The sequence below is a fragment of the Calonectris borealis genome, chromosome 2, assembly GCF_964195595.1.
Source record: "Calonectris borealis chromosome 2, bCalBor7.hap1.2, whole genome shotgun sequence".
Classification (NCBI taxonomy): Eukaryota; Metazoa; Chordata; class Aves; order Procellariiformes; family Procellariidae; genus Calonectris; species Calonectris borealis.
Genome location: NC_134313.1, coordinates 68637991 through 68652599, shown reverse-complemented (window position 1 = coordinate 68652599; position 14609 = coordinate 68637991). Strand labels below are relative to the sequence as shown.

Here is a 14609-nt window from a genome sequence, read left to right as displayed (position 1 = left end):
GTATATTTATTTCAAAAGTTAAATACTGAATTTCTATGTAGATGTTATAAAACTTCATTCTGAATCTGTTGTGGCATTGTGTCACTGAAATTTGAAAGTTTAGGTTCTCTGTGAGTTGTGAGATTGAGATGTGTATTAGCTTAGTTGTCTTTTTTTCTTAATGTAAGTACTAGATAGGTCTTAATGGTTTAAAATTTAACTTGAAGTACATTGCTGCAAGCTCATTGTTACTGACTGTGTGGTAGTCAGTAGATGTGTCAAGATTGTGCAGCTATAGCCATGGAGTATTTCCATTACTTCAGTCTGAGATCATGGACTTGTGACTTAGTGCCTTTGGTGGTTCTGGTAGTGCACGTCTAGCCTTTTGTATTTATTTTCTTTAAGAAAAGTATTCTTCTGTTGTTTTGGGTGTGTGGTTCTACAGAGACTAAGTTTAAGAAAATGTTCTTGTCCTTTTGAGTTCCCAGTTTTATGTGTCTATTAGATATCTGACTTTCTTCAAGTAAGAGGAGATTATTCTCTATATTGCTGTTACTACACTTTTTTGTCTTAAGATTTGTCCAAATTGTCTCCCAAGTCTTAACTTTTCCAGAAGGTATTTTTCAGCCAAGTCATCTGGTTCCAGCTATGTAAAATCCTTAAACACAGATCAGGCTGCATTAATCCTAACTCGTTTGAGAACTGCAAAAGGACATAAGATCATGCCCATGATACCTGATACTAGGTAAAAATCAAACCAGGAGCCCCAGAAGTACTGGTATTCACTAGCAGAAAATTGTTTTCTTCTTAACAAAGCAACTCTTTTGCTTTGTTAAATCTTATACTGTGGTAATGGCTGAGTACATGTAATTAGATCTACAGCCAGAAATATCTAACACTACTCTATGAACATGATAAAAAGTATAGGGAATTTGAAAGACAGGAAAAAGGCTAGGGAATATCCCATTTTCCTCTTTGTTTCACCCAGAGTAAAAAAAAGAGATCTTTTTCATACTGACTAATTTCCCTGAGGTTACATAACCACTGTTTTCTGTACTTACCTGGAAGTCTTGAGCATCTCATCCAGTTTCATGTGATCATCTAACTATAGAAAGCTTTAACTTTCTATCTTTAGACATCACAAACAGCAGTAGGTTTCCTGCTGTTCCTCTTAGTCTTCTACATGGAATTGTGACATTTTTAGTAACAGAAGAATAAAATCTCGAAAATTCTTTGCAAAAAGGATAATTGCACTTATGTCTGACAAGACATTTTAAGACGACTTAATGTTTGTGTACTGTACTGATCCATTTCTTTGCTTTGGAAACAAGTGGTTTTTTTCATTTCTTCAAGATGTGGACTGCGCAGTAGATCCTGGATGACATTCATGTTAATCCATTCAGTTTGATGTCATAGCTCCTTCAGCCCTCCTGTGACTGCTCTCTTTTTTTTTTTTTTTTTTTTTTCTCAGAAGCTTGTCAAGAGCAGTCTAAGAGGAGCAGAATTCGTGTTGGAACATTTTCCAAGGACATTTAAGTGAAGCTGTTTATTTTTTAGGTGTATCTGATTCAAAGGCTAGGTAGGAGCTTTTGGCCTATTATTGCCCTGTGAAAGAAAACTTGATTGATTTAGTACAAGGTTCAGAATTAATATTTTGGTCTTGATATTAGTTATCTTCACCCCTAATTGCTACGCACGTATGTGTAGTCATTGTGTGTGTATATATGCATATACAGTGTGTGTGTGTGTATACACAGGAACATATGCATATATATACTGGTAATGACTTAAAAGGCTCTTTAGCCTCACAGCCTGCCTTCAACACTGATCTATGTGAGATGCTATAGGAAGAAGGCAAGAATTACTTTTCCGTAGTACTCTAAGCTTCAAACGTTTGAAGCCTGTACTTCCTTGCTGCGCAGAACTTCTGTGTGTTAGCATCACTCAGTGGATGTCTCTTCCATGAGCTTTTCTGGTCATTCCTTGGACTGGTCTAAATCAAGAGCAACTGCAACATCCTTTTGGCAAGGAGTGACAAAGCTCAGCTGTCTGAAGACCAACTTCTTTTGTTTCTTTTGATCCTGACTCCTTCTAGCTTCATTTGATACCAGCACCCACTGCTTCTGTGGGAAGAGAAAGCAAATGTTTTATTCCCATTCACCATTTTCATGTCAAGTGATTTGAGACCTCTGTGGAGCCTACCTCTAACTCACCCACTTCAGATGTCTCTTCTCCAGGCTTTTCCTACTGTTAAACACAATCTGTCTATGCAAGGCCCTTCCCTCTTATGTCATGGATACTTAGTTTTCTTAAAAAGTTTTTGGTGAGGGATTTTGTCAGGTCTTTTGAAAATGAAAAAATTTTTATCATCGTTATGCTACTCTTGTTGACACCTTCAAAGACCTACTTTGAACTTCTTGATTTATGCTCAGCAGCTTCTTTCTTGTAATCATCACTTTAGTAGTAAGCTGATGAAATGCTTTTGGTTTATGAATGATACTTGATAAGCCAGGGTGTCATAGAAATTGTAGCCCACAAAGTATAGGATTGGTCTATAAGACTGTTTCAGTTTGAGATAGAAAGGATAAATAAAAGCAGACCTATTAATGGGGGTTGTCAAGTTTTAAAGCTCCACACCAAAGGTGTTTAAATGAAAGAAAAAACCGAATTAGTGAAGTTTCCTGAAGTATGAACAGGCCAATTGATTGGAATGGGGAGGGAGGTCTGGAGAATCAAGTCATAAATACAAATGAAAACTTGTCTTAGGCGAGGGAAGAGCTTGTCCAAGTTTTTTTTGCTGTTTCCTGACCAGCTTTTAGGGAGTGTTTATGGTAAACAGCACTTAGAGGGAATGGGGAAAAAAGGAATTGATAAGCAAACTGGTTTCATTCCTATTTTTCTGACAAGCAGGTTAGAAATAACAATTCCTAAATGTCAAACTGAATTATTTTTTTCATAGGATGTGAAAATAGCAAAAGCTTCTTAACCATCACACTGTAGGATAAGGGAAGAAGTGGATCTGAAAGTAGGATGAATTCAGGTTGTCCTTCGATATAAATAATATCTTGTCACATTTTTCAGTAAAGATTATTATAATTCATGTCAAACACAAGGGATGGCCAGAGTCCTCAGATATGGAAACAACAGTGCTGTAAACAAAATTGAGTTGAATGCTGTCAAATTAATGCAAGAGATGGGGATTAGGTAAATTTTATTCTAGAGACTTGAGAGAACTGGTGTGTGAGAATGTGGATAGTAAGGACTTTGACTATTACCTTTAAAGGCAGGTAATGCAATCTGGATTTGGTGTAAAAGATGGCATCTCACTTAAAGAATAGGAATGTGTATAGTGAGATACAGTACGTAGGTGACAACAGTGGGAGTGGTAAAACTGGAGAGTCTGCTAATACAGTTCCTCAGAGCTCTCTTGGAGCTAAACTTCTTGTTATCATTAGTGACCGGCACACAAAGCAGGAGTGTGCCAGTAGAAACTTTCTGGTGACATATAATTCAGAAGCATTACCTTACAGAGGAAATGAGAAATAAACCAGAAGAATTAGATTACCAAAGGGAATGGTAGAAGAGGGAGGAGGTGTATTTGTACAAAACAAAAATTGGTGCACTTAACGAACAGGATTTTTTAAATGTAAAATTCAGCCAGGCAGTTGCAAACAATAATCCTGTGATTGATCTTTCTCCTTCTATGTGCTGCCTGTGTACTAAGGTTGTGGGGAAAAAAGCAAGAGTAATTTTTAAAGATACTGAACCGTAGCAGAAGATACATGAAAGTATTATAATGTTTGAACAAGATAATTTGATACCTCATTCAGTTGACTTTATTTGTAGTTACTTAAGCCTAAGAAAGCCCGAACTGTAAGAGCTGCAGGGGCAACCTGAGCTATGGATTCCTTCCACTGATGTTTAAATTCACTGAAACACCTCAGTTGTGCTTGCTCGAGGCTCTGGATAAAGTCAATAGAAAGCTAGACGTTCCAGCAGGACAAATAAGGTCTTATGTAAAGAAAGGCCTCTTTAAATTTAGCAAGTGAAGAATCTGATCAGCTGAATGTAGTAAAATCTGTGGCCCAGATAGGTATGCAGGAAGGCTGAAAAAGTTGTCTCGTGTGAAACTGAGGCCATTATTTGTCATCCATGAAAAACCATGGTGACTGTGGGAGGTTCTGTGTGACTGGAAAAAGACTGTTATTAACCTGTCTTGAAGAGAATCTGGGGAATTTCAGGCTGATGACCCTCAGCTCAGTCCCTGGCAAGATCATGCAGCCTTTTGGCTTGGAATTAATTTCTGAACACGTGAGGGACAAGCAGGTAATCAGGACCAAGATGGGATGTATATAAGAGCAAATCATGCTTTACTAGCACGATAGCCTTCTGTGATGAATGACTGGCTGCACGGACAAAGGGAGGGTGTTTGACAGTACTCTTTCTTAATACCTTGTTTGCTGAGCAGCAGCAATAGTAAAAAAAGGAACTGGGGGTTACAGTATATGCCAAGCTGAATATAAATTAATAGTGCTTTCCCACCATAAGTGTAAGGCAAACCGCCATGGGTTGCATTAGGAGGAACGTGGCCAGCAGATTGACTAAAATTCCTATCTGTCTTTGGTCAGTAGTGGTGAGGCCGTACCTGTAATGCCATGTCTGGCTTTGGCAGGAGCAAATTGGTAGTTTAGTGGAGCTGACCTGTGGAAGGTAACCTTGAGGAAGGTAACCATTAAATTTTGAAGTGGAGAGCTTGATGTACAGTTCTGCTTTAAAAAGTTACGGTAGAAAGTTTATCTCTTGACATTTCTTCATTCTGATTTTTTTTTAATGTCAAGTTTCCTTTTCTAATTGCTAATACTGCAAATTCAACTAAATTATTCTTCCAGTTGACCCTTATGCTTCCTTTCTATTGTGTTTTCTACATTTGGAGTGCAGTTTAGTAATTAGCTGTGTTGATGTTCAGGGGAAAACGAATGTATTAGCTCTGTATGGCTTATGCATAGAGTAAGGATTTGGTTCAGTTCTTGGTGTAGTTTTGACTATATGGAGGTAGCAGAAAGTCTTTTAATAGTAGCACCTTCAGGAGAGCCATGTTTGAAGTAATTTGCCTGTGTGCCATAGGAATTCAGTGATAAAACTATAAGTGGGATTCGGGAATCCTTACTTTAATTAGTGTGAACTATTAAATTGTACTTTAAAAATTTACTTTAGAATTTGGAACGTGTTAGTAAAAGACCTACCTCAAAACCTTCATTACAATAATTCAGTATTTACCCTTTATAAGTAATATAAAGAGAAATACAATAAAAAAGAGAAAGCACTAGTCTCTAATCACCCAAGTTAATTTCTTCAGGAAAAAAAAAGGTAAATATAAAATTAAGTTTGAACACCTTTGTTTACACTTTTAAATCTAATTTTTAATATTGTTGCTTTTTTTTAATCATCGCTCCTGGTTAAGAAATGAAACTATGCCTGAAAAACAAAAAAGGGGCTTGGATCTTGGGGAGTGGGTGGGGGGAGAACCTTGATTATTGTTGATGTAAATAGTTGATTTACTGTAGCAGTTGAACAGGGAAAGAAAGTAAACCAATGTTATCAACTCCTATTTAAAACAACCAGTTCTAGTTTTTCATTCTGCTTTGAGATGTATCTGAATTGACAAGCAAGACGTCAGCAAAGGTGTAATTGAATTTAAAAGTCTAGTGTAAAGAGTAGTAGCTTGATTGGGGGGTTCTGTGTTATTCAAGGTGTAGTAATCTCATGGCTTTTTAGCCTGACTCATAACTCATTAAATATAAACTGATAAAACTAATGAGAAATGGAAAAGTTGCTTTGCCAGCATACGGTCAGTTCACACAAATGCTTTCTGAAAGAGTTGAAAATATGCAGTGCAAAGCCTGTGGATCAGATAAATACTCCTGATGTAACCCTACTAGCACACCAATGTGCTCAGATCATCTCGTGAAATATTCTCAGCAAATCACAGTATTGCAGTTTATTGTAATTTAATTGAACCTGACATTAAAGCAACTTAGTCCCGACTGGAAGGCGTAAGTTTGTGGGGGTTTTGTTGGGGGTGGTTTTGTTGTGGTTTTTTTTTTTCCCTCCAACTAATTTTCCTTCTTTCTTTAGAAGTCGAAGTAAAGTTTTATCTCGTTGGTTGGCTGGCTTACCTCAGCAGCTTGCTCTGCTTGGCTTGAGAAACCCTGAGCTTTCAAATCAGCTGATTGATATCATTCATTCTGCTGCTTCTCGTTCAAACAAGGAATTATTACAAAGTTTACAAGCCACTGCTGCTCGAATATATGGTAAGACTTTTACACTACAGCACAATGAATTTTGTCCATCACTTGGCAGGGAAGTTGCAATAAACGGAAAATAGTGGCGTTTCCTAGGTGAACGTAAAGTCTATGTGTGTGGGGCGGGGGCGGAGATTGGTTCAGTCCCTTATAATAAAGGTTAAAATGAACTATGTGTGTCACTTCCTAAAAGCTAGTAAAAAGATTAAAATCTTTAGTTCAGGTTAGCAGGACTTCAATCTGATAGCCTAGGAGCTTCCGTTTTTGAGAGATCTGCTTCTGGTAATATTGCTTCTCCTTTTTTTTTCCTCCCCCAGCCCCTTATTTCCCCCCCTCTCCCCCTTCCGTGTTAGTTGTATTGTCCTCCCTTCAGCAAGCGCTGTAGGCTCTTAACTACGTGAGAGTAGTTAGGGAAGAGGAGGGGTCGCTGCAGGATTGTCGGCAGCGCTCTGGGTGAGGCGCTTAGGCTGCGGAGCTGTTAGAGAGCGCAAGGGGGTTTGTGTGGTGTCAGCATGGTGATTGCCTGTCCGTGTGCCGGCAGATCCGCTAGATGGCACCCTGGTGCTGCTGCCGGCGGAGGCCCAGCGGCGCCTGGTGCAGCTGGTGTACTTCCTGCCCTGCCTGCCCGCCAGCCTGCTCGCCTGCCTCAGCCGCTGCTGCATCATGGGCAGGATGTCCTCCGAGCTGGCGGCCACGCTCATCGGGATCCTGCACATGAGGTACAACGCTGAACGTGCATTTTAGTTCGCTGTGTTAAAAAAAAAAAAAACAACAACAAAAAAACCAAAACAAAAAAACCACAAACAAACCAAACCCAAACAAACAAAACCTGTGAAAACATTTATTCATTAAGTGTTAACTTTGTTACTGGTTGCACAAAAAAATCAATATAGCATGCAAGAATTGCCATCAGGAAGAAAGGTAATGCTTCCATCAAGCTTTACTCAAACCTTTCACTTCGACTCTGTCCTTACACTGACTGATTTTCTCTAATGCTTGATAACAAAATCATATCAGTTACCTGTCAGGCTGCACGTTATTGAGCACCCTCTACCCAGAATGTCATCACTGGTTGTCTTTGTTCTGTCACCGATTGCAGCTTTTTCTCTTAAATACTTTGACCTGACATTTTGTGGTGAAAAATAACCAACCAGTGTGTATTCACATGTTCTGCTTTGTCTCAAATTTTTAAAACTCACTCTTCCTATAATTACCATGCTTAACTAGCCAATTCATAGTTGCTAGGCAAGTGTCTTGTTAGAAATCATTCACACTCCTGTTGCTTTTCTCTTGGCTTGAAAGAGGGTAAGTTTGCCTGTGAAGACAGGGAGAGAGGCTGCTGTTCCACTGAAGTGAGTGGAAGGCTTGCTAGGATTTCACAAGGGTATTTTTGCTTTGCTGCTTCTGAAGAAATACACTTGCTTTTCTCTATTGCTCAATATTGTTGGAGCTTGGATAAATGAACAGGAATTAAGCTTATATGAATTATGCTTAAAGTAATTTTTTTCTTAATGCTTTTTGGAACTTTTTATTAAAATATGACACAACACAATGTACTGTCAAATACAGACCTGTTCATATTAGCTGTAGAACATGTGGATAAGGTGACTAATGTATGAAGTAATGGTGAAATTTATAATATCCTATATATAAATGCATTACCGCTATAAAAATGAAATTCTGTCTAGTTTTGGGAAGGTGGACCTCAAATTCTATTTTTAAGAAAGGAGAGTTCTCTGCCATATACTGGAAATTCAGTGGCAAACCATAACCAATTCAAAGACAGTCATTGTAAGAACTGAAGTCAGTAATAAGCACTGAGGTGCTTATTTTGTTGTTGGATCCTATTGGATTTTCAGTATGGAAGATTTTTATAGCAATAGCATAACTGTTTTCTAAAGATTGTCAGAAAGCTGCAGGTGGGCTCTGGGCATTTGATCCTTCTGGCAGAAGGTGCAAGAGGCAGCTGGAGCGCGGTAACCTTACCAAAAGTAGGTTACATCCTGACAACAGAGGAGGAGGAGCAATCTCTCATTTTTCAGAGGTGAAAAGAAAGTCTTTTGATTTTAATTTATGACATTTAGAACATGTTTTAAACTAAGTTGGATTCAAAGATTGTGGATTATCAACCCAAGAAGTCAATCTGAAATGACTAGATGAAAAAAAAAGTACTGACGTAGTTATACTGGTGGAGTTTCTTGTATTGATAAGCCCTGACAGTCCTTCTTTCTGAAGATTGCAAGTTCTGATGAAACTTGGAAAAGCGATACTCATGATTGAGCGTTTTTTTTCTTTGATAAGGCTGTTCCCGCTTCGTTGAGAAGAATCGGTGTTAAAAACAGGAACTTGATTAGTTTTCTTTAGAAACACATCTGAAAATAGTGCAAGTCCTTGGAAAGATTAAAACAAGTCTTTTATAGACAAAGTGAATGCAACAGCATTGAAAATACATTCTCACCTATATAGCCAATTTAAAAACTTGTACAAGTTTTAAAGGGCTTATCAACGACACATTTTTTAGCTGTGGCTCAGCTTCTTAATATATAGGTGGAACCTATGTTGTGAAAGACTACTTTTTTTTTCTTATCGTCACAACCATAGACTTTTTTTATCCTAAAAACTTTATCTAGGATGCCCTAGAGTTAGAGAACTGAGATAATGTCAGACATGTTAGTGGCTGCTGAATGGGATGTCCAAAAAAAAAAAAGTTGCATTGGCAACTTAAGCATGCAAAGATAGGGAGATAAGTTAGTATTAATTATCAAGAACAGAAGAGTCTGCTGTATCTTTTTCCTTGGAAAAGAAGTTCTACAGTTAAGGAAACAGTAGTAGGTTTTCTAGATATGAACCTGTGCTTTATGAGCTTCATAATCTGTCATTGCTAGATTATTGTGTCCAGTTTTGTGGCTTGCTTTTAGATAATGATGTGGACAAACTGGATTGAGTTTGTTTAAAGGAGAGCAGACAAAGAACGATAGTCTGTAAATTGTGATAATGGGGAATGATTGACAAATTGGCATTGTTAGGCAAATAAGGCTGGGAAGGAGGGGGAATCATGTGGGTAAAAGGCTATTGGAAAGGAATGGGAGAATGCAGTTTTAGCAGGATTAGAAATATGGACCTTAAATGGCAGAAAAACATTTCGTTTGAGTGCTAGCAAAATTTTCTAAAAGCAAAGATACATGCTGGAATAGGCTGTGTAGGCAGGGGGTATAAATATATTACACTGGAGATATGTAAAATCAGGTTGGACAAAAGTGTATCATGGATGGCAGAGGTAAAGCCTTGAAAGAAGTAGAAGGACTAGGTAACTTCTGGTAGAGCTCTTGTGATGCTTGGAGTTAAACATGCAAGTTTTTTAAATGAATGATACTATAACAAAATGTATATGATTTCACAGTTCTGTGCCACAACTTGGTTCATGGAACACTTTCTGTAGTTTTAGATTATGACAGTTTTGCGTAGAGAAACTGATACAAATCAGTCCATCGGGAGATGTCATTTGTGAGTAAAACCGATGTTGTCAGTAGATGGCACTGTTTTTCTTCCAGTAGATTCATGTTCTATTTGGTGAGGGGGGAGTTTTTATAAATTTCTTTTCTTCTATGCCACCTGCTTATCTGTCATGCTTTAAATAGATTGCATTCAGGAGCGTCAGAGGCTCACTGCTGTATTTGGTAATTGTTCTTAATTTCTTTAAAAGCCTTTATTTCCGCATTATTCTTGACTGGCAGAGCATGTACGTTTTTACATGCATTTGAGAATGCACATACATACCCATGTATATTTACCAGGAGAATCTATGTTAAGGTGGATTTGATGAGAGTACATATGGATGATAATAAGACCGTTGCAATTATTCCAGGAACAATCATTATAAACTCAAGAAACTCTCAGCTTTTTTGTGTATGTGTAAATTATAAAAGTAGATAGTAAATGTATCCAGATGGCTTAAACCACAGCCCTGTGATGGTATCAGGCTGTAACATTAAATTATAATTATTGCATGTTAACTTTTAGAATTTTTTCGTTGATTAGAAATGAATTTTGAAGACATTCAATAGTTTTCACTTCTTATTTTTTCAGTGGTGAAATGAATAGTCAGGTGGTCTGCAGGAGCCCTTTAAGTGAGCCATGGTGGGCTCCATGTGCTGAGAATGAAGGTGGCGTTGACGGTATTTCCATATATAATGGAAAGGTTTCTGTGCCTGGGAGGGTGATTATCTATACTGTTAAATTATTAGGATGGTTCCTGTCATTCTTTTAAGTCTATACGCTCACTAAAGCATTACCAGTTGGCACAGGCCAAGGACTGTTCTGAAAAGAAAGCTGAAATGCAGCCACCCCATTTTGGATGCTGGTATGAACATGGCCAGATATACACTAAGGGATCTGTGTGCCAATGAACAGGCATTGCTGCTGTTTGGGTCACTGGGACAGCTACAGTTGGTGAGTTTCAGGTGAAACTGAGGGACAGGTGGTGTTGTCTTGGCTTAATTTTGCTGCTGTTCTCCAGCACCTGCCTTGTACCTACTATGTGGGACCTGAGATGTAAGTAACTTCAATAAATCCGGGCAGGAAGGGTTCTGAGAGATGGAAGCGTGCCAGGGTTTTGGGGTATAAATCTTCCCCCCTACTCCTGTTCGTACACAAACAGGTGACGAAAGGCATGGAGCAACATGAGCCAACAATCTGTGAGTTCAGACTGGGAGAAATGAGAGGTAGCGGCTCCTTGGAAGGAGATGAGCTCTCTGAGTCGGCCTCTGATGAGGAGGGGTGTGGGAAGTATTTTAGAAAGTCTTTGCGTCAAATCTATTGGGTGGATTTTTCTGTGGTCTTTAGGTGGCATTACTTAGATTGATGTATTGAGATGAACCATTCATCTTGATGCGGTGTGCCACATTTCTAAAAGAATTGTCCTCAGTATTTATTTTTAATTCATGATTTATTGGAACAGCTGGTAAATAATCAAATACTAGTTCTCTGCTAGTTAAAGATGAATGGTTTAAGTGTTGGGTGGGAATATGTAACATTTGGCACAAGTGGACCTTTGGTTTGAAATTCCAGTCTTAGCTTCATCTTGATGGTGGAGTTCTAGTGATTCCTTGAGGATGTGGACAGGTAGACAATTCTCTCCAGGAAGTGAAGAAATGTATCAATCATTGATGGTCTAGTAGGGACTAAGGTCATAAACTTAAGCAGTATTATCGGTAGAGCTGGGAAGAATTTTTGGTGTAATTCTCTACGCTTACTTTCTCCATTTCTAGGGCAGATGGGCTACTTCTGAATGGTTTTTAAAGGACTAGTGAGGCATATGCTTATTTTTTGAGTACTTTTTGGAAGACTGGCTTTGAGGCAAATCTTTTCATCAAATATGGAAATGTATTAAATGTTGTAAACTCACCTTCTTGTACATGGTAGATTGTCTTGTTTTTCTGACAAAAGGGAGGTCTGCTGTTTACGTTCCAAAATCTGTACTGTAACAGTTGCAGAGGAACACCATTTGTCACCATTTGTTAGGCTCAATGTTTTTGTTTGCTACTTCCTAGTGACTTTGTGGTGATTAAATGGCAGATATTCTTGCAAACACATTTCCCTTTTTTTTCCTTCCTTTTTGTATAAGGTAGGATACTTAAGATGATTAATATATAATCTGAGTACTTACTGTGATATATTCTATTCTATGAAATATGGATTAAGAAATGCAGATTATGAGATTGTGATCAAATATATAAACTAGGAAGTTAGATTGCTGACTTTACGGGAAAAGTTCTCTGTCTCCTCTTAACAAGTCTTGAGGTACAAATAAGGAAAACCTATTCAGTGTAATTACATAAATGCATTTTATTTATGTGCCTTTATTCAGTGTAATTACATAAATACAATTTATTTATGTGCCTTATAATAGTTATGATTTTCTTAGAACTTTTTATCCATTGGAACAGTGTGTCTGGAAATTATTTCACTGTAATAGAGAGTTGGACAGATAATATTTCACTGCCTAGATAAAAAACAATGGGAGTTAATTTATGGTATTTCTCTCTTGAAGTAGAGTGTCCACAAATGAGATCTCCAATGGCTTCAAACAGCCATTTCTTATTCTTGTGGGGCTCTTTCCCTGCTGGGCTCTTGCAAAGAGTTGTTGTTTCTGTTGCTGTAGAAAAGGAGAATGGTGAGGACCATATAAATAAAAGCCGAGACTCTCCCAGTGAGACATAAATTGTGTGGGAGTTCCTACTCTTCCCAGGTTTGAGATAACTCTGGGGGTAACTTGCATTCTGCTTGTCTTAACTGTAAATGAACTCTTTCCTTAAGAGGTAGTGCCTTTAAAATATTCTGTTGCTTTCTGGACAATAATGAGGGAGCTCAGCTGGCATCTCATCAAGCAGCCAGGCATGCTTGTTGGTTCCTGCTATGCTCAGGAATCTAGTGTTTAGAAAGAACTGGGATGGACGTTTTAACGTCTATTTGGTATAAGGTGTAAAATTCTGTGTCTCTAAATGTATTACCCAGAGATGTTTTAGGGTCATAATAGAGTTTAAAGTTTTCTATAGATATTTCCTTTGTAAGTAAATAATACTTTTACTTTATTTAGTCATCCTAGTTATGTGATCTGCAACCTTTGACAGTATAGCTTGAGGAGACACAGTGAGAATGCAAAATGTAGGTAACAAAGAGCCTATATACTACTTCATTAAAGACTTACTGAATGCATTATTGTAGACAAGAAAAAGAAAAACATTATATTCCCCAAAAGTATTTGCAAGCTGAAGAGAACCTGGAGAGGATATTGTAACCCATTTTTGTGCATAACAACACTGATAGAGCAATTGAATACAGTAAATCTCATACAAATGAAGTGTAGAAAAGACTTCAGAACAGTATATTTTTTTTAAAAAAGGAAGACATAAATAAAATTAAAATTTTAAGAAAAACAAGCGAAGTTCTTACTTAAAAAAAAATGATAAGAGAAAAAACACTTTTAAGTCATTACAAATGGTACAATGGGAAGTCAACTCAATACACCTTGGAGAATAAGTCGAAAAGCATACATGTATAGGAAGGTGTAGTAATTATGAATGGGTTGCTAAGAAAAATGTAAGAATAGCAAGGTCTGTGTTCACTGTGAGGTGCTTTTTCTGGCTATATTTTCACACCCCTCAATTTAGAAACAAAAATGAAGAGGGAAAGTATTAAAAAGGTTACAAAAATGCTTAAGGCACTATTGAATATAAACTAAAAAGAAGAGTGTGCTTTCAAAATGTTGGCATTTCCCTGACTGGGTGCCACTGAGAATGAAGGGTAAAAGATTGATCTGTTTTCCTTGCTGCAAGTTCGGAAAGGATCCATAGTTCTTGAGAATCGGATCCTGGGGTGGGTTACGGTGCATTCCTTCACCCACATCTGGTCAGCAAATTTCCTTTGCTTGGGACTTGAGAGAGGGAGAAGACTAAGCTTGTGTTTAAGGACACGGCCCTCTAAATTTGTCCCCAGGTGGTTGCTTGTAGTTTGATATTCCTAACCAAGGGGAAAAGAATTATGTTGCTGCACTTACAATTGCACCAGTCAGTAAATGCCATTTGCTCATTAGTGAATGTTTCTTCCGATTTGTGCTCTCATTTATAATGTGTAAGCAATTCTTTTCTTCAGACAACCTTTGCAACCATGGAGCAAATGAGTAGCTGACAGGCTTATTTTTAACAATGCATAGCTCAAATTGTTATTTTCTTAAAATAGGGGTCATATTTTTCCCCAAATCCCTGGTAATTCCTTGCAGATGTTTGTTGTATTTTGCCACATCTTCAAATGGAAACACTTGGTCTGTCAAAAGAGATAATGAAAGTTAAAACAAAAAATTCACACTAACAAACCATTGCCTACATATGGTAACCTGTTAGAGGAAAAGGAGGATAAAAACTCTTCACTTGCTCTCAGAGTTTGTGTTCAGGACCTGTGCTACCTGGAGCTAAGTTGGTGTGAATGATGAGATGGGTATAGTGTTGGAGAAGTATTCAAGGATTCAATTTTTTCAAAAATGTTTTCTTTTTTAAAGTATTTCAACATCAGCTTGTGACAGTCTTGGTTTCCTGTCTCTTTGAGAACTGGTAGGAAAACTGAGAGTGCTGATCCTTGTTAACAATGTAACATGAAACTGATTTGATTAAGTTGATGCAGGAACCTGAGTTTGTACTTTATTGCACTTGCAAGCAGTTGCATTTCAATTTGACAGAAATTATTTTTCATCAAAGCTAAACAGGAATAAACTATGCCAAAGCTGAGATAAGTATTGTCACAGGGCTTTTTAGTGTTTTAAAAGAACATATTTTA

At 37.7% G+C, this 14609-nt stretch overlaps 1 protein-coding gene across 6 annotated transcripts in view; it reads left to right on the top strand.

Annotated features, from left to right (window-relative positions):
* TEX10 (testis expressed 10) overlaps positions 1-14609 on the top strand; it is a 60770-nt gene that overhangs the window by 20298 nt on the left and 25863 nt on the right. For all 6 annotated transcript variants that reach the window (XM_075142250.1, XM_075142246.1, XM_075142248.1 and 3 more), the window contains 2 exons: positions 6115-6290; positions 6823-7000. In XM_075142250.1, coding sequence (XP_074998351.1) covers positions 6115-6290; positions 6823-7000 — 354 coding nt within the window. The remainder of the gene's footprint in view (positions 1-6114; positions 6291-6822; positions 7001-14609) is intronic.